Source organism: Neovison vison, chromosome 10 (assembly GCF_020171115.1).
Source record: "Neovison vison isolate M4711 chromosome 10, ASM_NN_V1, whole genome shotgun sequence".
In the NCBI taxonomy this organism is placed as follows: Eukaryota; Metazoa; Chordata; class Mammalia; order Carnivora; family Mustelidae; genus Neogale; species Neogale vison.
Genome location: NC_058100.1, coordinates 4,793,311 through 4,813,648, shown reverse-complemented (window position 1 = coordinate 4,813,648; position 20,338 = coordinate 4,793,311). Strand labels below are relative to the sequence as shown.

At 53.1% G+C, this 20,338-nt stretch overlaps 1 protein-coding gene across 1 annotated transcript in view; it reads right to left on the bottom strand.

Moving 5' to 3' along the window:
- The window catches only part of LOC122918068 (sodium/potassium-transporting ATPase subunit alpha-4), a 28,982-nt gene extending 15,787 nt beyond the window's left edge, over positions 1-13,195 (bottom strand). The window contains exons 1-10 of the mRNA XM_044266228.1: positions 13,043-13,195; positions 12,867-12,926; positions 11,158-11,361; positions 10,340-10,453; positions 8,428-8,562; positions 8,037-8,154; positions 4,689-4,957; positions 3,005-3,203; positions 2,694-2,803; positions 2,422-2,556 (exon numbers count right to left, since the gene is read on the bottom strand). Of these exons, the coding sequence (XP_044122163.1) occupies positions 2,422-2,556; positions 2,694-2,803; positions 3,005-3,203; positions 4,689-4,957; positions 8,037-8,154; positions 8,428-8,562; positions 10,340-10,453; positions 11,158-11,361; positions 12,867-12,926; positions 13,043-13,195 (1,497 nt within the window). The remainder of the gene's footprint in view (positions 1-2,421; positions 2,557-2,693; positions 2,804-3,004; positions 3,204-4,688; positions 4,958-8,036; positions 8,155-8,427; positions 8,563-10,339; positions 10,454-11,157; positions 11,362-12,866; positions 12,927-13,042) is intronic.
- Positions 13,196-20,338: the final 7,143 nt, after the last annotated feature.

The window sequence follows — 20,338 nt, the reverse complement described above, 5'->3', positions numbered from 1 at the left end:
AACGTTCGTGTTGGAGTGGAAACATCCATGCCGTTTGGGGTCAGATCATCTGTAAGAAAGTACTTTGGAAACCACAAAGCACAATCCAGAAATAAGCTCGTCATCGTCACCTCTCTGCCACTCTCCCAGCAGCGTGAGAAGTCCCAGGGGCTCGCGGTGGGGTTGGGGTTGGGGTTGGCCTGGTGGGCTGGGAGCAGAGAAGGCCAGATTCACAGTGAATCAGAGGAGACCACAGGCCCGAAGGAGAGAGGAATGAGATGCATTTTCCCTTGATCTCTGATCTGTGAGCAGGAACTGTGAGGGAGCTTCTCTTCCCAGCCAGGAGCTGCCCGGTATGAAGGCTGTTGGGTCAGCAAACCGGCATCTTGAAAGCAGGGGGGTGGGGGGCAGAGGGGGCCGGACCACACCACCGCAGAGGATAACCAAGGTGGGAAGCCTGTGCGTAAACTGCTGTTAAAGCCGTCCCATTGAAAACCTTCGAATATTTCCTATAATTCTGTTATATTCAAAATAGGCCTAAGCAGTTAAGAGGGAAAATCTTAACTTGTTTAACCAGAAAGCTGTTAAGAGGTTTAAAAAGCTTGATTTCCTGAGTGCTTAATACGTATTTGTTCCCTATTTACTGGGGATTATTGGAGGAGGCAGCAAGACTTACGTATAAGCCAGTCCCTTGGTCACAAAAAAATCAGATCTTGATAGAAATTACAGATAAAAAGATGGGAGAAGTCTGGGGCCACGAGAACAGACCCTGCCTTTCATGTCAGTCTGAGCGTGAGGAGGACACGGAGCCTGCAGGTGACACGGGGCTGGGATGGCCTGGTGGGGGGTGGGGGGCTCCGCTGCCCTCAGACCCACCCGCGATGGCAGTGCCCAGCTGGCCGAGCTCTCGCGGGGCGGGCGCCCCGGAGGAAGAGCTGGTCCTTTTCACAGGATACTCAGAAAACGCACCAACTGCGTCATTTGGGGGAAACTTGCTATTTTGTTGGACGTCCCAACAAATGTCAGCGATATGTTTTGCTTTTATTTTAAATCACATGAAGGAACACGTATGTACTTCGCAGTCCTGGGCTTTACGCCGGCCCCACCAAGCACGGAATTCTTGTCTGGGTCGTGAGGCCACTGAACGTCAGAAACAAGCAGAAGTGAGTGAGACCTGTCGTATCACATGGACCAAAAGCCGGCCCAGGCACAGAAGCTCTGCGTCTGTCTCTTTAACTCTTACTCGTTCAGCGTTCAGTGTGAAGAGATAGGCAGTCAGGTAGCGTTATAGTCAGATATTCAGGTATAGTTATAGTCAGAACATCTGACTGTATAGTTATAGTCGGATATTCACACGGATAGCGTTCACTGTGAAAAGATAGGCAATCGGGTCCTAGAAACTCAAAGCTCTACATAGCTTTTGATATTGTATTATTTTTTTAGTTACAATTTTTTCCCCTCGCGAGGAATATTTGGGGGCTCTACCCTCTCAGCAGCGTCCACATACCACGCTTGACGGGCTCGCCCGCGCACAGAGCCCCGCTAAGCTTCTCTGTGTTGTTTTGACGTTCGTCCCTGAGCTGCCAAGGGAGTACGGTTCTGGGTTTCTAAGACCGGACGACAAGAGAGACTTTTGGGGAGTCTCATTGCTTCTCTGTCACCCACAGCTGAACGTCTGACCTTCATGGTAGCCCGCATATTTGGAGAATGTCCCTTCGCTGAGCCGACCACGGCTGTGCTGGGGGCCCCCAACCTGACTGGGGGCATTCCAGCGTGGTGACCCCCGGGCCCCCTCCCCCGGCTCCCCTCACATCCCCCTCCCTGTTCAAGGTGGACGGGACCTCATGTGGGAGCGTCCCCCTGGCTTTGCCAGCTGTCCCCTGCTCCCCGGGGTTGGTGCCCCACCACTACCTCTCAGCCCATGAATCCCCTTCCCTTGTCACTCCTGCCTGGGGACAGAGCTTCACAAAGGTGCCGGGACCCTGTCCCGTCCCCCAGCTGCTAGAATTGTAGGCGTGGGATACAGTCAGGGCTTCCGGGGACCGCCTTGCAGACCCAGCCTTGTTCCGCAGGAGCAAACCTTGCAGGAGCCCCAGAGATGCCGCCCCGGCTGCACCTGCACGGCTGCAGGAGGCTCTGCCTTGACTGCCACCAACCAGCCTGTCCTACCCACAGGACACTTCCCGCTGGCTCTCTCCACTGGGGACGGAGCCCCATGCTCGGCCGGGGATCGGGGATTGAACGTCTCTTCCTTTACACCTGTTCCTCCCTTTACCTGCTGGTGCCTTTCTCCGAGCTGAGCCTTCCTCTTGACGGGGACACTGGGTCTCCACTGTCTCTGTCCTACTGTTCAGAGGGGACGCCCAAGGCGAAGGCACAGCTCCCACTTCCCCACAGCAGGAGCCCGCCTCCGCCCCCATTCTACCTGCGTGGGCTCCGTACCTGGTACTTGTTGGTGGAATTAAAGGGGATCTCGGCCACTTTGGGGTTTTTCTCTCTCATCTCCTTCACTGAGCTGTACGACTGCTCCATGAACTTGAGGAGGGCTGACTCGGAGGCGTCCCCCGTCGTCTCCCGCTGCCAGGACGGGGTTTGCACGGTGAGCGCCAGGGGAACGGCACAGGGCGAGGGGTGCGATGGGGAGGACCTGGGGGCAATACCTGAGATTGCGGGGGGGAGAGGGTGGGCACGCCCGGACCCCACAGGCCTGATACCTTAGCAATGGGAAGGTTCTCCTGGTGAGCCTTAAAGTCGGCGCGGTTGCAGAGGCCGGCAATGCGGGCCAGGATGAACCAGGTCTCGGAGCTCTTGCTGAATGTTCTCCCTAGGGAAAAGCCAGGGCTGGTGAGCAGGGCGGGGAGTGTGAAGCCGGCGACTTCCTCGCCTCCTGCTCTGAGCCCCAGCCTTGACAGGGACAGCCCTCGTCCGCGCTCAGGACCCAGGTGTCCTCTGTGTCCGCGCTCCCTCGGTCCACACGCCACCCCCGGCCCCTCCACGGCTGGCCCCCCCGCGCCGCTCGAGTCACCGGTCTGGTCCTCCCTGGTGTCGGCCTTGTGTATGGTCTTGTCGAACCACATGTGGGCGACGGTCATGCGGTTCTGGGTGAGGGTGCCCGTCTTGTCGGAGCAGATGGTGGACGTGGAGCCCAGCGTCTCCACGGCCTCCAGGTTCTTCACCAGGCAGTTCTTGCGCGCCATGCGCTTGGCTGTCAGGGTCAGACACACCTGGGGCCACGAAGAGGGCTGAGAATGAGCGGAGACGCAGAGGTCAGCTGCTCCCTCCACTTTGCGTTCTGGAAATCCGGTCATTTGTGTCGCTTTTGTAATTTTGGGTACTTCTTTCCCTTTGGTTTCCACCCATTTCGCAATTCCCCCTGCTGCCACGGTAAAGAAACCCAGGAGAGTGACTGTGCTCGTGCTTGACGGCAGAGCTCGGAAAAAGGGTATTTTCCTTCACCAGGGGAACGTAGAAGACGACCTTATCTCCTGCAATATTCTGCTCCCCCAGGACACTTTCATCTTTGCGGCTCAGCAACCCTGCTCAAGTCAGGTTCAGGCCGCCCCCCCCTCCAATCCCTCCTTCCCGGAGACCACGTCGATAGCTGACCTTTCACGTGGCATAAGAGGCTGGTCCCAATAGTTAGAAAAAAAAAGAAGAAAACAGGAGAATCCTGAAGTTGAGAAGGAATATTGCAACACTGGAAAGGACTTGAGAGATCATTTATAAACTGGGACATTTTGTTGACATTAATTCTATGGACCATAAATTCAGTGAAGGTCAGGTGTGTGTGGCAGGGTTGTTTTAAAAACCAATCAGTTCTTGTTGTATCAATACAGAATTCCAATCGTGGGGTTATGATTTATTTACGTATTATCACCAGTCCCGAGGTTTTGGTGCTAACCAACCACGCCCTGAGTAGTGTTCTCATTTGTTTTATCTCATACTGTAGTATCTCGTTATCCATTTCTATTTTTACTGATGAACGGGAGCACCCCTCTCCCCCAACAAGCGGTCAGTAAGCCACGGGCGTGAAGACCGTTTTCCTGTGAAGAGCGGCGAGAGGAAAGGGGGTGATTTCACCTCCCATCAGTCAAACGCGTTGTTTGTGGGAGAGAGAAAAATGACTTGTTTTGTGTCTCTTCAGATGGGAAAACTGGGACCCAACAGGAAGTCATAATTCCACTCAACACGATGAAATCCAGCTCGAGCAAGCCCGTGGCGAAATGAGCGGAGACCGAAAGGGGAGGGGTTCCCAGGACTAGAAACACTCATCCTCTCCCATGGATTGTACGTAAGATATTCAAGCTTGGTGGAAAGGTTGGATTTCTATGGGCTTTGAAGTCCTTTCTAATAAGATTCTATAATTCTGAGTTAATCTTCCTCTAGAAGCTGAGGATTAATCAAACGGATGCCTGGAGATATTCCGTGATTTGGCCAAGTTCACTGACTGGGACAGCCCAGACAGGAACTCACCGCTGGTGACTTAGAATCTAAATGCTTCCTGTATCACAACTCCTGGAGAAGAAAGAGAAGGCACTAGAAAATATGGGTGGGGGGAGGTCAAGGTCCTGTGGGCGCTAAGCGGTGCACACGCGTGCGCACATCAGGAGTCCTCCGCACTGGAAAGACCCAACAGCAGAAGAGATACATGGTTTCATCCCTTGGCGCGGCGTGTCTGCCCAGAGGCCCCCTCTACCTAAGCTACTCACCGTGACGGTGGCCAGCAGCCCCTCGGGCACATTGGCCACAATGATGCCAATGAGAAAAATGACAGCCTCCAGCCAGCCGTAGCCCAAGATAATCGAGAGCCCGAAGAAAGTGACGCCGAGGACGATGGCCACCGCTGTGATCAGATGGATGAAGTGCTCGATCTCTACGGCAATGGGCGTCTTGCCGACTGCCAGGCCTGACGTCAGAGAGGCGATGCGGCCCATCACCGTGGAGTCTCCCGTCGCGATCACAACGCCCCGAGCCGTTCCTGTGCAAATAGGAGGAGGTCTGAGGCGGGGGGCGCTGCGGCCTCTGTTCCTACGAGGAGAGCACTGTCCTGGGTCCAGAGCAAGGTGGACACTTAGGACCCTCCGAGAGCTTCTAGTATTCTTCGCCTCATATTTAGTTTACACAAGTAAGGTTCTCTCCACCCGAAAAATCTCTGAGATTTCACAGTTGTCCGATTTTATCGACTTCTTGCCTTCCCCATCAAGAAGGTCTTGATCACCCTTCATCTAAATGTCTTCTATTGTCTGTACGTTTCTTATGTTGTCCTGAATGGACAAAATGCAGCTGAATGGTTTCTAGATCCCCAGGAATCAGGATCTCCTTCTGCTAGAGTCCTCCCTCCCAGCATCGGGTTCTTCCCTGTCCCAGAGGTTCTCAGCTTCTCAAAGGACACCGGGTGATGCCTGGAGGCCTCTCTGTGCTCACAGCTGGGGTGGGAGGGGCTGCTCCTGGCAGCGGGCGGGCAGAGGGCAGGGGTGCAGCTCCACATCCTGCAAATGATGGGAGCGCCCCCTTCCACCCCCTCCTGGGGAGAATTCTCCTGCCCTAACGGTGACAGCAGGAAGGCTGGGGAGCCCCTCCCCGCTCCGCCTGCTGGACCAGCCTGACCCCTGCCGGGGAGCGGATGCCATAACAGCTGGGCTTCAGGGCCTCTCCCTCTGCCAATGCCCCCCTGCCCTGAGTCAGAAGGGGGACCTGGACATCATGTCTGGCTTTACCTGCACGGGATGCTGGCCCCTCACCTACGTGGCTTGAAACAAGGTTCTTGGCTCAAAACTATTTTTCCTGCTTTATCAAAGTAATGGCTGAAATTCCTACCCTTCCAAGGCACGGTCTGAATCACTCAGAAAAGTGACGTATCCTAGAAATATCACTTATGTTAGAAGCAGAAGGGCTCTGGCTGGAAGTTCAGCTTTTCAGCGAGGCCCCTGGGAGCCCTGGGGCTCCGTGCGCGCCTACCCTCAGGCTGCCTCGGCTCTGAGAAGGGGATGGAGGCATGGAGGAAGCAGGGGGGACAGTAAAGGGTATTCAAGGAGCCTAGAACGGGAATGGGCACATCGTAGGCACACCAGTGTTGGCTTCTCTCTTTTCTTCATATGTGGGACTGGGCTGGGGGGTTCTACTCCAACAGCACCCACAAACGCTGTTTCCAGGGTGGCCTCCTGCTGTGGGAGTCTGAGAGCGGGGTCCCGCCCAGATGGCCATGAGGGGCGGGTGGGGTTCTGGGGAGGAGCAGCCCCTCTGCGAGGCCATCTGCAGACGGGCTCCCCACCTGCTGCCCGCCGGAGGGCTGCCCTCCGGAGGCGTTCACGGAGGCTTGGCGAAGACACTACGGTAACCGAGAGGTGCGGAGAAGGTTTGGGGTTTGGGGCGGGGCTGGACTATGCCACTGCCTGGATCTATTTTGTGCCAGGGTTTGGTCTAGTTCTTCCTTTTTACTCCTTCATGGGTTTCCCTGTGCGCAGAGAGGCAGGATCTAGTATCGAATCCCACGTGTCTGGAGACAGGATGGGTGGGTGTCAGCCCGGGGAAAGTCAAGGCCATGGGCAGGCCTCCCGTACCCCAGGCCAGACTGATGCCTCCGTGCTCGTGTACATGGCCAGGGAGACAGCTCCGGCCCCATGGAGATGCGTGAGACCCCAAAGACAGACGTCTGTATCCGCAGCCCCATCGCCCATGAAAGTAGGAGGGGAAGGTCTGGGAAAAAGGTTAGAGGTGGCTCCTTGTTGGCAAAGTGCGCAGACGTTCCTCGGTTCCTAGGTTCCTTCGACCTGGCTCCGCGCCCTCGGCCACATCTCGTGTCCTTCTGGTTTTCGACTAAGGCCCCCTCCATCCCGGCCGGACCCTTGTTTCTGGAGAGGGATGTCACCACCCACTTTCCTCCCCTTACCTGAATACACTTTGCTGACCAAAAACCCGCTTGGGAAGGACAAATGTGAGCAAAACGTTCCCGTAAAATTTAATAATACAAATCTAGTGTTTCTGAAGGAAGCTTGCTAGCCTGCCTCTTTCTGTCTGATCAAAATTAAAAAAATTTTTTTTCAATATATATTTTATTTTCTGGTTGGATACTTCTTCAGCTTTATTTTATTTTAAAGTATTTTTTTTAAAAAAATCTTTTAAGATATTTTAAACTTAAATAAATAACTTCATGCCCGGAGGGCTCACAGACCAGATAAGGGTCTATGGAAAGAGCACGGGCTTTGGGGTACGGACTCGCCCCAGAATCCCCAAGTCTCCTCTCTCCTGCTGACGTGCCCTCTTGGATACTGCCTTTCATTTCTTTGAGCTCTGCACGTGCAAAATAGAGCTCATGTCTGTTGTGTCGTGTCGTGAGACTCAGACACGTCTGTAACATTTGGCACAAGTGAGGCGTTGAATTAAAAAAAAAAAAAAAAGCTGTTTCTTGGCTACCCAAACATTTATTCTTAAGCGTGAGTAATGGCTTTCCTGTGTGGTTCAGAGAGCCTTGCTGGCCTCCTTAAGTGTGGGGCGGTTTGACGTGAGACTGAGCCCATCATTACCACCTTGGCCAGAACTGCCTCTCCCTTCAAAGGTACCTTAGAGTCTAGGGACAAAGCCCAAGTGTGAGGGGCACTTCTGGTGAACTCTAATTCCAACGCCACTACCTCCCTGGAACAGTGACAAGTGGGCCTCCTCTCAGAAGGAGGCTGCCCCGCAGGGCTGGGTAATTTTCTGCCTTTCCGTGCTTTTTTCAACGTCCAGAGCCCCGGCCACTCACTGGGCAGACTAATAGGAGCGGAGGACCACAGCGCACTTCCGTCACGTCAGGCTTTGCGCTAAGCGTCGCATCCGTGTGAGCTCATGGGATCCACGGAAAAACCTACGAGACAGCGACTCAGTGTCCTCACGGTGCCCACGTGGAAATGGTGGCTTTGACCCTTCACCAGCGGCTTTGACCTTTCACCAGAGCGATGGGAGGACCCAGACGGTTCACCAGCTGTTACCGACCAACTCGTTTCGAAGACAGAGAGTTCTCGAAAACTTTGTTTCCATCTCTGCTTCTGAAACTAGGCTACTGACGACGCGACGCTCACCTTCCACACAGTTGGTGGAGAAGAAGCAGATGTTGCGGGTCTCCAGAGGGTTCTTGTGGGTGAACTCGGGGGAGCGGGACTGGGGCTCGGACTCTCCGGTCAAGGACGAGTTGTCCACCTGGGAGGGGAGGGAGGATGGGGCCGAAAGAGTGAGCATGGGAGGAAAGAGTCCTTTACAAAGATGACATGTCTTTGTCTGCCACCAGCGTCCCATTCCTGGCACGCGGGGAGAAACAAACACACACCAGCGCCTGTTGTCTCCAGCCTCAAATGTGCTCCCGAAGCACCTTGAGGTTCCGACCATGCTTTCTTTCATGGATTCCAGCTCACTGCCGAAGGCCGCCCCAGGACAGTGCTTGGCCGCCTCACGTCGCTTCCCTCATGCCCTCACCTTACACCCTTGGGAATAGATGAGCCGGATGTCCGCCGGGATTCGGTCTCCGCCCTTGACTTCTACCAGATCTCCCACCACCACGTCCTCCACATTGATCTGCATCTTCTCTCCTCCTCGAATCACCAGAGCTTGCTGTGGGAAGAGGGCGCAGGACCATTTCCCAAGCTTCCTGCTTCCCCTGTACCCGCTCCTGTACGCCTGTTCCCGGTCTCCTTCCGCGGACGCCCTTCCTTACGCGCTCACTCACCGCATCACCCTTGAAGGTCTCTTTGGCAGACCGCAAATTTTTACCACCCCTGTCCTTGCAGGTGGCTCTGACGACCCTCTGTCTAAGAGATGGGGCTCTGTCTCTCCATCCTTACTGGCTTTGGCTCATAAGACATTAGAAACGTAAGGTAAGCAGAGACTTCAAAAGTGGGGGCTTGCCCTGTTGTCACTGGGAACCCCTCTACCACCATGGCGATCAGGCCTGAGCTAGCTGCTGGAGGGAGAGAGGTCAGGAGGAGAAAGGTCCCAGCTGTCACAGCCATCTCAGCCAGCCATCGCCAGACACTGGTAGGAGGTCATCTGAGACCGTCCAGCACCCCTCAGCCCAGTCCAGATCAGAACAGCCCCCCCATAGAAGTGTGGGAACTGCTATGTCTGTTGTTTGGGAGCCACGAAGTTTGGGTGGCTTGTTAGGCAGCCAAAGCTAACGAATGATCTCCATATCCTACTTTATTTTACCAAAGCATCATCCCCTGCCTGAACTCTCACGCAAGGGAGGAATTAATTCCTGTTGACACCGAAGGGAAGAGATCCTGGGCTGTGACACTAAACATGACGGTGCTGTCGGGAAATTCTGGTGCCTGCTCCTTTCCAAGTTTCCAGCTGTGTGCCTAGAAAGATCCTTCTACTGTCCTATTATTTCCAGATGCTTAAACGTACCTTCTTAGTAGAAAATAATCTAAAGGTTCAGCAAAGTGGCGAGCTTAAAAATTGTACCAAGAATACCTGTATAACCCGTACCCAGATTCACCTGTTGACATTGAACCCCGTTTGCTTTGTCCTTTGGTCACTGTCTGCACATACGCATGTGTGTGAAACTTCTTTGCCTGCACCATCTGAGGGTAGGTGACATACGTCCTGAGCTTCTATCCTGCGTCCTTCAGTGTGCACGTACCAAGAACCAGTATGTTAATACCCACAACACAGTTACCGATTTCGGTGGATTTCGCTTCGACACCGTCCTGTCCTCTACTATCTGTATCCCAGCCTCGTCAGGTCCCTATATGTCCTTTGCCACATTATTTTCTCCTAAGGCACAGGATTCGGTCTCGTGTTGCATTTCATTGTTATGCCCCTTTAGCCCCCTGTAATCTGGAACATTCTCACAGCTGTTTTTTTTTTTTTTTAAACACAGAGGGAGAGAGTCACGCTTGAGGTGGGGGGGGCGGTGCAGAGAGAGAGGGCGAGAGAGAATCCCAAGCACACTCCACCCCCAGTGCCGAGCCCAGGGCCAGGCTTGACCCTGAGATCATGACCTGAGCTGAAGGGGTCAGACGCTTAACTGACTGAGCCGCCCAGGCGGCGCCCTTCTTTGTCTTTAAGGTCATCAACGTTTGAAGAATCCGGCTTCTCCAACCTCCTCTGTACCTCCCCGGCTTTTACTAGAATGTTCTCCTTTGGAGCTTCAGATTATGTTCCTCCCATTCAGATTATGCTGGCGGGACCAGAGTGCTTCATAGGTGACACCGAGTCTTTCTCAGGGTGCTTTTAAGGCCTGACCCAGTAAAACCTGGGGCCCCCACACTCATCACCACCCTCACTTCGTTCACGCATCGTAGGGCGTAATTTTCCGGGGACTCCAAAAGTGTGTGTTTGGCCACATTCTACACCCCTCTCACTAGATCCTCCATAGTAAGCCTACCTGCGGCACCATTTTTCTGAAGGACTCCATGATCTTGGAGCTCTTGGCCTCCTGGTAGTAGGAGAAGCAGCCCGTGATGATGACCACGATGGCCAGGACGCTGCCCAGGTACAGCTGGAGGCAGGGAAACAAAGGGCTCATCAGGATGTCTTTTCCTTCCTCTTCACCCTCAGAAAATCCACTTGTAGTGGGTTAAGCCTCTGCCTTTGGGTCAGGTCGTGATCTCAGGGTCCTGGGATCGAGCCCCGCATCGGGCTCTCTGCTCAGCGGGGAGCCTGCTTCCTCCCTCCCCTCCTCTGCCTGCCTCTCTGCCTACTTGTCATCTGTCAAATAAATAAATAAAATCTTAAAAAAAAAAAAAAGAAAAGAAAAGAAAACCCACTTGCAAGGGTAACAGCCAGGGGCTGAGGGAGAGCCTGAGCTTGGGTGAGGGCCAGCAGGATCCAGCAAACAGGCAGGAAAGCTATTCGTGGCCTGGGGGGTAGGGGTAGGGCCAGGGAGGGAGCCTGGGAGAAAGGAGATGAAGAGATGAAAATGCTGGCAAGAGAAAGGGGCCGCGGAGCGCTTTGATGGTCAGTCAGGAAGATACAGGATCAAAGCAGAGCACGTTTCCGGTGGAACCACGGCTCTCTGGGGACTGGTCAGGAGCTTCTAGGTGAAAGGCGGGACGGAAACCAGGAGGGACCAAGGCCTCCCTTGGAAAATCCTGGGAGTACAGAGGATTCGGGCCAGAGGCCTTGAGGAGGGCAAGGCTATCGAGGGGCCGAGGGCAGGGCCAAGCAGAGACGGGGCTGGCCGGGGCAGCCGAAAAGACTTACGTTGTCCTTGGTGGGCTCCTCGTGGAAATGTATCTGGATGCCGTAGGCCACGAAGCAGAGAATGGCACCAATCCACAGAAGGATGGAGAAGCCGCTGAACAGCTGTTTACAGAATTTGACCCATTCTGAAGTGGTTGGGGGAGGGGTTAGTGCATTGGGTCCATCTCGTTTCAAGATTTGCAGCGCCTTCCCTGGGCTAAGGCCCTGTGTGGAGAGGACATAGGGAAGGAACGAGCAGCGGCTGCCGCCAAGCTCACAGGTGCCATTTAGGGCCCCCCGCGGAGGTGGGGGCGGTCTAGAGACCAGTGAAACCCCCCCCCAAAGATCGCCCTGGACAGTCTCCCAGAGTTTGCGGCACAGAACGGCTCGGCTTTATTTAGCACGGTTACACGTGGACGGATTCACAAGACTTTGGAAGCCCTGTCTTGGGTTGGTACTGTGGCAGGACAGAGTGGGAAGGGTCTTCACCCTTGTGGAGCGTGGACCCTAAGAGGCAGCCGTCCACAGTTCGTGAGATCACGCGCAAGCCGATGCGAGGGTCTGATAGCTTACGTCAGTACCATGGGGACAGTCACACTGGGGCTTGTTAGCTTAGACATGGGGGGAAGTTCCGATACCAACCCAACACACGAAGGCACAGATTCCCCCGGGAGCCTGCCTTTCCCTCTAACTGAAAGCAATGGTGGAACCCACTGGAGGATTAGAAAACAAAGTGTATCCCCACCCGCCACGCCCAGCTTCCCCTGAAAAACGCACAACTTGAATGAAAACAGGACAAACCTTCTACGGGCCTCCCTGGTTATCAGACAAAGGCCCTCCAGTGAAGAAAGTCTAGAGCTAAGAACTTCTATTTTGAGGGCCTGTAAGTTTTTACTTGTGGTCCTGGTATTAGTGGTAACAGTAGCAACAGCACTAAGGGTCATAGTCGGAATGTGTGGTTTTACTGTTAATCCAGTGGTTCTCAAAGTGTGGCCTGGGAGCTCAGGGGGGTCCGAGACCCCTTCGACCCCTTCGGGGGCTCCACAAGATCAGACGATTTTCACAACAGTGCTAAATCGCGGTTCGCCTTTTTCTGCTCTTGCTTTCTAGTGTAGGGTGGAATGTTCCAAGGGCTACATGACAGGTATCGAGACAGATTTAATCCTGAACAGATATGGGAATCCAGCTGTCTTCTGTTAAAAAGCTAGACATTAAAGAGGTTCGCAAAAATGTCGAACGCCCCTAAATTTTTATTTGGGAAAACTGTTATTTGTCATACGAATATTATTTATACTAATATATAGTGTATTTACTCATTTTTAAATGAATTAGGAAGAATTTTTTAATTTTCTCAGTTTTAATGTTGAAGGTGGTAGCCATGGACAGATCTTACTCACATACATGAAAGCTCTTTAGGGTCTTGAGAACTTAGGAAAGCGGACAGGGGTACCACCCCCCCAGGACTGGAGAGGTGCTGCCCCACCCCCTTCTCCTTTCTCTCACCTGACCCTGGACTCTGGGGGGTACCCTGCTGGGCTTCTGAGCAGGTGTGGGGGAGGGGGAACTTGGCTGGGAGGAGGGAAGGGTAACAACTTTGACCTGGAGGTTGGGGTGCCACTTCCAGCTCCACGGCTGCCCTGGGGGTGGGGTGTGGGGGGTGGAGGGAGGCGGGTAGGGGGGTTCAGAGTCGAAGGAGACCCTCCGCCTCCCTCAGCGGCGGCCTTGCTCACCATCGTCAGGTCCACAGAGTACTTGGTGCTCAGCTCTTCCAAGGTTAACTTGTGGTCCTCCTGCGGGGACAGGGGAGTCGTGGGGGGGGGATGGGTGGGGGGGCCTAGCCTGGGTGTGGTCTCTGGGCGGGAGGGGGGCTGCGGGCTGGGGAGAGCGGCTGGGGGGGGGCTCTCACCAGGACCACTTCCTTCTTCAGCTCTTCCATTTCAGCCTTCTTTTTTTTCCTCTTCATTTTTCTTCTTATCCTAGTCTTAGGCCCCTTTTTAGGTCTTGGGCTGGGGTTCTGCTCCTGAGGGGTCACAGTCCCCTTCTTCCCCCCGCGCCCCATTGTCCTCCTTAGATACGGCTGACCCAGCTCAGCTGGTGGGAAGGGAGCCAAGAGCCAGCAGAAAAAGCGGGGTGGGGGGGCACCGAGGAGTCAGGTGGTGGGGACCCGAAGGACCAGGGGAGCGAGGAGGGAAGGGCAGGGGGGACAACGCCCGGGGAGAGCAGAGGCCAGAGGTGGGCTCCAGGGAGGGAGAGGCTGAGCCGGAGGCGGGGACAAGCGGCCCGGCCAGGGCTAGGGACACGTGAGGGCAGCCCCACAGGAGGTGCGGATGCTGAGGGGGCCCAGCGGGTGGGTCGTGGGGGAGGAGGCCCCTGGCCCAGGCCCCCGTGGGCGCCACGGCAACCCCCAGGGCTGTGGTCACAAAGGCCTCAGGACAGTTCTGGCCCAGAGTCCAGAAGTCCCGCCTCTGGGTTTGAGGGCCACGGAGAAGCGACTGCCCCAGGGAGAACATTGGTGGAGGGCCAGACGGGACCCAGGTCCCTGCTGGGTCCTGCTGGCTTCCAGGGCTCACGGGGACCCTCGGCAGCTGACAGAAAAAATAAAGCAGGTCCTGTGTGTGGACATGCCCTTACTGAGCCCGCTTCTCCGCCCCCTTGACCTTGAGCTTTTAGTTTTAGGAGATCATAGCAGTAAAGGTCAGATTTTGGGCGTTTGAATCAGTCCTGGGTTTGAATCCTGCCTCTTAGGCTTACAAGCTGTGTGGCTTTGGGCAAGTTATGTAACGTCTCTGTGTCTCCTTTTCCTCGTCTGTCAGGGGGATACCGACTACCTAAGGTGGCAAAAGTTGGGATTAGTTTCTTTTGTGGCTTAATGTGTAGCCCTTCTTAGAATAAAGCTCTGCTTTTCTGTATGACAGCATGGTATTTCCCATCTTAAAGGGTGTATTTTTCTCTTCTGTTCTCCTTCTCTGACATCTCGGTGAGTGCTTTGATAATGTTGATTTTATTTATGTTTTCTGTGGAAATGTGTCCTTCCAACATGGATCTTGGAAGCAGCCATATATTTCTATCATTTATAGAATTTCTCCGTGACGCATGCCACAGACGCGTTCCCTTTCTGATCTTGTCTGATATTTGTTTCACTGCGTTTGAATTTGGCGTTTTAAAAGTACGACTGTGCCAAGAAAAAACAAACAAACAAAAAATACGACCGCATCAGAAAACATCATCTTGCTGCTGACGCAAAGCTCCTTCTCTATTCAGAAATAGAGATTTTCCCTCCCCGCCGGGACAATGATGATCTGTTTTTTCACTAGATCGGATTGGATTTTTCTTCTCTATTAAAAACATACAGAATAAAAACTGGAAGTCCCACTTCCCCACTGCTACTGCTGTTGACGGTGTGTGTACCTCCTTCCAGTCTTTTCTCTGTTGAGACAGATAGAATCTCGAAGGAGATTCCTTCTCAATCTGTAGAGAACCGTCCACGTGTCCTTTGGTTGTCCGTCTATCGTGTGTGCGCTGCTGTGTGTGTCATGTCTGCGACTGGTTCCGGATTCCACCACGATCCTGAGCTGCTTGGTCATTCTCCCCCTCATGGATTTATAGGATAATTTCCTTTTCTTTTTTTATTATTTATTTGAAAGACAGAGATTACAAGTAGGCAGAGAGGCACGCAGAGAGAGAGGAGGAAGCAGGCTGCCTGCCGAGCAGAGAGCCTGATGTGGGGCTCGATCCCAGGACCCTGGGATCATGACCTGAGCCGAAGGCAGCGGCTTAACGCACTGAGCCACCCAGGCGCCCCTCCTTCTCCTTTTAATCATTAGAAACAGCGCTGCAGTGGCAACCTCCCACAGAGCTCCCTTTACGTCCCAGAGCTTCAGTTTCCGTGGAATCGATTTCTGTTGCTGAATCCTAGGGTCTTCTCACCCGAAGTTTCAGAAGCCTCCGGCAGACTGCTCTCAGAAAGCTCTTCTGTCTCTGTCCCGGCAACGAGAGACACGTGTGTGCTCACATCACACGACTTGGATCTTTCTTATTTCTGCCATCGTAGTCAGTGAAATTTGGTATCTTATAGTTTTCATTTGCATTTTGTCTGGGTGAGCATTTTTTCTCCTTAGAGTTAATGGGCTTTCTGGATTTGATGTTTCTTTTTGTGAATTATTCTTATGCTTTTTCCCGGATTCCCATTGTTTTCTCATTCTCATGGATTTGTAGGAGCCCCTTGTTATCTGCGGTACAAACTTTATCCCCTAGTCTTCTTGTGTAATGCGGCTCATAAAGCCCTTGGGAGCAAGGATCGAATCAAAGTTAAAATCGCCCAGCTCATCTGTGCGTCATCTATGTGAGCACAGCCCTCAGCCCAGCCTTGCACATGGGAGGTACTACTCCCCCGCCCCCCACAAAGCAACTTAACTGACCGAGAATCGATTGAAATTATTTTTGGAAACCCCATTCTGTTCCACAGATCTTAGCTCAAAGGTCTACATCTTCAGAGAGGCCTTCTGGTTTCCAAGCCCAATAAGGCTGTCCCACCCCTCAGCCCCCATCCCTACCCCTCATCCCCCAGCCCCACCCTCCAGCCCCCATCCTTAGCCCTCACCACCCCCACACCCTCCACCCCACTCCCAATCCCCATTTCCACCCTCCACCCCATCCCTACCCCCATGTTCCCCCACCCCCACCCCCCACCCCTCACCATTCCCTCACACCTCAACATGCAGCCCTCAATCCACCCCTGTGACCTTGGCTGTACCCCCGACCTTCTGAAACCATCCGCCCACTTGTCTGTTGACTTGTTAATTGTCATTTTCTCGGTGACCGTGACCGGGCCCGGGACCGGGACCGTGACCAGCTTCTTCACGGCCGCATACCCAGTTCCCAGAATAGCTCAGAGTGACTGGTCCACAAGTAGTTCCCAAGAGTATGTTGAACAAACGATGAACTTTCAGGTTTTGTCTTAATGTTTAAGGTCTTGATGCTTGCCACTTTGGTCTGCCATGGTTTAAAATCTGTTAGGGTCAATATGGTAGTCCCACAGGTGTCTGCTCGTGGTTTCATAATTACAACAAATTCTTATATTCTTGCCGGACCCGTCCTGCAGCCGAACGTCACAACCAACAGGCCAGGCTTTGTGAAAACACGGGGAGGGTTTTGATATTAGATCGAATCTTTAGAGCAGCTTCTGCTGCTCCTTCCTCCGTTCAGCCTCCCAGACAGCAGTCGGGATTAGCTCTCCCGCATTCCTGCTTGTCTTGTTGATCTTGTGCTTTCAAGTTCCCTCAGTAGGCACCGCATGTCACGCGCGCCACGTCCTGAGTGCGGGTCGGGTTTGGTTCTGTCAGATGGAGCTGTTGGTGCTGTATTTTCTATCTCACTGATTTTAGGGATATGTGGGATTTTGAAAGAACTGGTATCTCCTACCCTGTACCTTTGAACTCATTGTTTCCAGGTTTTGTCATTGTTGTTGCATTTTTTGGAGGACTTCCTTGGATTTTTTAAAGGTATTTAACATCTCCTTTATCAAAAAAGAAATTCGTTTTTATTTCTTCTAGTTTGTCCCTTTATTTAGACCATTTGGATACGAAATCCTAATTGGGGATTTCCGATGTTGCTAGCGCTTCTGTCGTGGTTTGCTGTGCTAGTTCTCCAGATGTACTGTGTCCCTCCTCTCTCCTTAGCATCACGGCCCTTCCCATATGCTTTTTCCTCCAACATTTTAATCCAGAATAGATGTTGAATCTTACCCATCCCTTTCTCAACATTTTTTGGAAATGACTAATCACTTTTTTCTAGTAAATCTTAGTTGTTAGTTTTCCATGTAATATACTGTACTTGCATTCCGAGATGTACTGGTCATTCATTATAGACATATCTCATTAAATTCTATCAAAGCTGTATTTGTCTCCTACAATAGGCTGGGCAATGTAATTTTTTCCCCTATATTCTAATACAGTTGAAATCATATAAGGATGTCTTTGAGGAATTTGGAAAAAAAAGTTCTCCACTGAGTTCACTGGGTCTAAGGGTTTTTGGAAGACTCATGTTTTAAAAAATCAGTTAACATACAGCGTATTATTAGTTTCTGAGGTAGAGGTCAGTGACTCATCGGTTGCGTAAACACCCAGTGCTCATTCCCTCACGTGCCTTCCTTAGTGCCGGTCCCCCAGCTACCCCATCCCCCAACCCCCTCCCTGTAGCAGCCTTCAGTTTGTTTCCTATGATTAAGAGTCTCTTAAGGCTTGTCTCCTTCTCTGAATTCATTGCGTATCAGATGTCTTCCTTTGATAGTGATCTACTCATTTTTCCTATTTTTTGCTGCGTTCTTAGCATTATGAATATTTAGCTTGTCATCTGTCTCTGATGAGTCATCACGTTTCCTATTCCGTAGATAAAAAGGAAAGGCCGCGGAAAGCATTTCTGCCTGAATCAGGGGTTGGCCTTGACCTCCAGCAGGACTTCCACCTTGGGCCATGCCCTCCCTCCAGCGGATTGATGGATTTCTTTGTTCCTTTTTTCTTACCAGCCTTCCCCCACCAAGTTGCAACCCGCTCCCTTTGCAGGACTCTAATCACCTGGGTCTGCCCAGTCCTCCAGCTCCAACCTCCATTACCTACGGATTCCTGGCTCCCTCCACAAAACCACCCCCGCCCGGTTCACTGCATCACTGGGCTGACCAGGCTCCCTGCGGGCGGGCTGGCGGTCCCTGGGGCTGCCGCGAGTATGACTGTAGCTAGGAGGCTGGCCCTGGAGCCACGGGGAGGGCGAGTGAGATCCTGATTCGGAAGCACAGCGTCCCGCAAACTTTGACAACAGAATTCAGCCCTTCTAAGCTGGGGGTGCCCAGGTGGCTCAGTCAGTTGAGTGTCCAGTTTCTTGGGCTCTTGATCTCGGGGCTGTGAGTTCAAGCCCCGTGTTGGGCTCCAAGCTAAACTAAATAAATAATCCTTCCACGCTGAAGTTTTCCTATCCTCCTGGATTCTGGGGGTTCTTCCAGTCATCCGGCCCATCCTTATTAATTGTCCCGGGTGCATCAGGCATTGTTTTAGGTATTAAAGATAAAGACAGTGAATAGAAGAACAAAAAAAAATCCCTGTGTGCCTGGAACTTACGTTGCAGAAGGAGTCAGGCAAACGGACAGAAAAAGTACAAACAACTCTATGTATATTTGAATTTCATGTCTATTTCTATTTTCTCTCTATTTTGAGTTATTAGCATTTACAAGAATGGGGAAAGAGCTGCTGCGAGTGTGATTTTGTTTCTTTTTTTCTTTTTATTTTTTTAAGATTTTATTTCTTTCTCTGAGAGACAGCATGAGCGAGAGAGCAGAAGCAGGGGGAGCAGCAGACTCCCTGCCGAGCAGGGGGCCCAGCGCGGGACTCGATCCCAGGACCCCCAGGATCATGGCGTGAGCCAAAGGCAGACGCTTAACCGACTGAGCCTCCTGGGCACCCCTGGAAAGTGCGATTTTATTGGGGTGGCCTGTGCGGGCCTCTCTGAGGACAGACTGTGGGAGGAGCCCTCTGATTGGGGTGAGGGAGCCGGGCTTGTGTTCCTGGCAGCAGCACTACCAAGAAGAAAGGCCCTGAGGGAGAATTAAATGAGATGATACTGACAGGGGCCCGATAGGGTTAGGGCAGAGAATGAGCTGCGGTTAAAGCTCCCACAGCATCTGGCATGGTCACCATCCCTGTCACTGTCACTGTGCCCTCAGAGCTGAAATAAAGGTGCCAGCCACGGACTTCTGACTTCTCTTCCCAGTTCCCATTCCCGGGAACCCCAGGGAGAAGGCACAGCCCCCGCCAGCCCCGTGGGTGCAGCACACGCCTGCGCATCCCACCCCACCTGCCGCGAAGGCTCCCAGAATCTGCTACTGAGGGCTGTTTCCAGGATCGCAGCTGCTTTTCCCTCCGTCCCCTAACCAGCACCCAGGACAGGACTCCGCCTGCACTGCAGACTCTTAGTTGGCGCCTGACCTTGGGGCCGGAGGGGGCCTCAGCTCACCGTCGTCTTCCCCCACCCCTCAGATTAAGAGTGGCCCGATTCCTGTCTGGAACAGAAAAAACAGAAGTGGCCCTAAGGATTTGGGCTCAGATGGACTCCCCAATCCTTCCCTGTTCTGCACAGACCTTTGTGGCTCTCGAGGGCAGGCTCCGGCTCGAGGAAGGAGGCCTCTACTCTGTCTTCTTCCCCTCTGGCTTTCTCCCCCCAGCAACGACAACATCGGCCCCCCGGCCCCCCCAAATCGTCTTCCTCCCTCTCCCCATCTCCTTCCCACGCGTTGCGGCTTCCTCCAGCCGAGCCTCACCACAGCTCACCACACTTCTAATCCCACATTCCGGGACAGAGGCACGTGTTCAGGCTCAAAATCTGAATTACGGAAGGGCTTTCTTTTTCATAAAGAAGTGCAACTTTATTATTTTCAAGTCCGTAGGTAGTACCGCAAACTAGTGCCCTCTAAAAGGTCTCCCGGAAAAGGTCCTGCAAATGTGTCTCACCGACACAGGAGAACCGATGGTGATTAGCCCGTGCACGCGCTACCTCTACGTAGATACTCCTAAAGTGCTTCAGAAGTGTTTAGGAGGACTAAATATGCCAGCCCTAGCCATGCGGTTTAATGCTTCTAATTTGCTAAACAAATACCGTTTTTTTTTTTGATTGTGCAAAGATAAGCTTTGTCCATAGTCAACACATATCTCAAATTAATCGGCCCGAAGGAACATGGTTTCTTATTTAGTTTTCTGAGCCCGAAGCAACGACTCACTCATTTCAAAGTCCTTTTGATAAAGGACCAGTGGAGGGACTTCCTTTCTGTCTTAGGTCTGCCGGCTTCCGCCCGTGGCACTCTCCCTGGGCCCACCCGGGGGTCTCTTACCCAGTGCCTTCTGGGCCAGGCTTAGGGAAGGGGCAGGGCTGCCTGCAGAGCAAAGCTGCTAGGCAGGGAGCGGGCAAGGGAAGGCTGAGGGTCTCCCGCGGGAACCTGAAACCAACTCCCTGTCTTGTGGGAACTGATCACTAACACGAAGGGCCTTTGTCTGCCTGGGAGGAGCAGCCCTCCTCATGTTCGGGCTCTCGCTGCCCAGAGGGTCTGCCCACGCCCCTGACCTAAGCTGATTCTGGACGTCCCTGGGCAGCAGGAAGGTTCCGGAAACTTTCTCCACCCTAGTTCCAGCTGACGGCCAGGCAGCTCCTGGAATGATTCAGG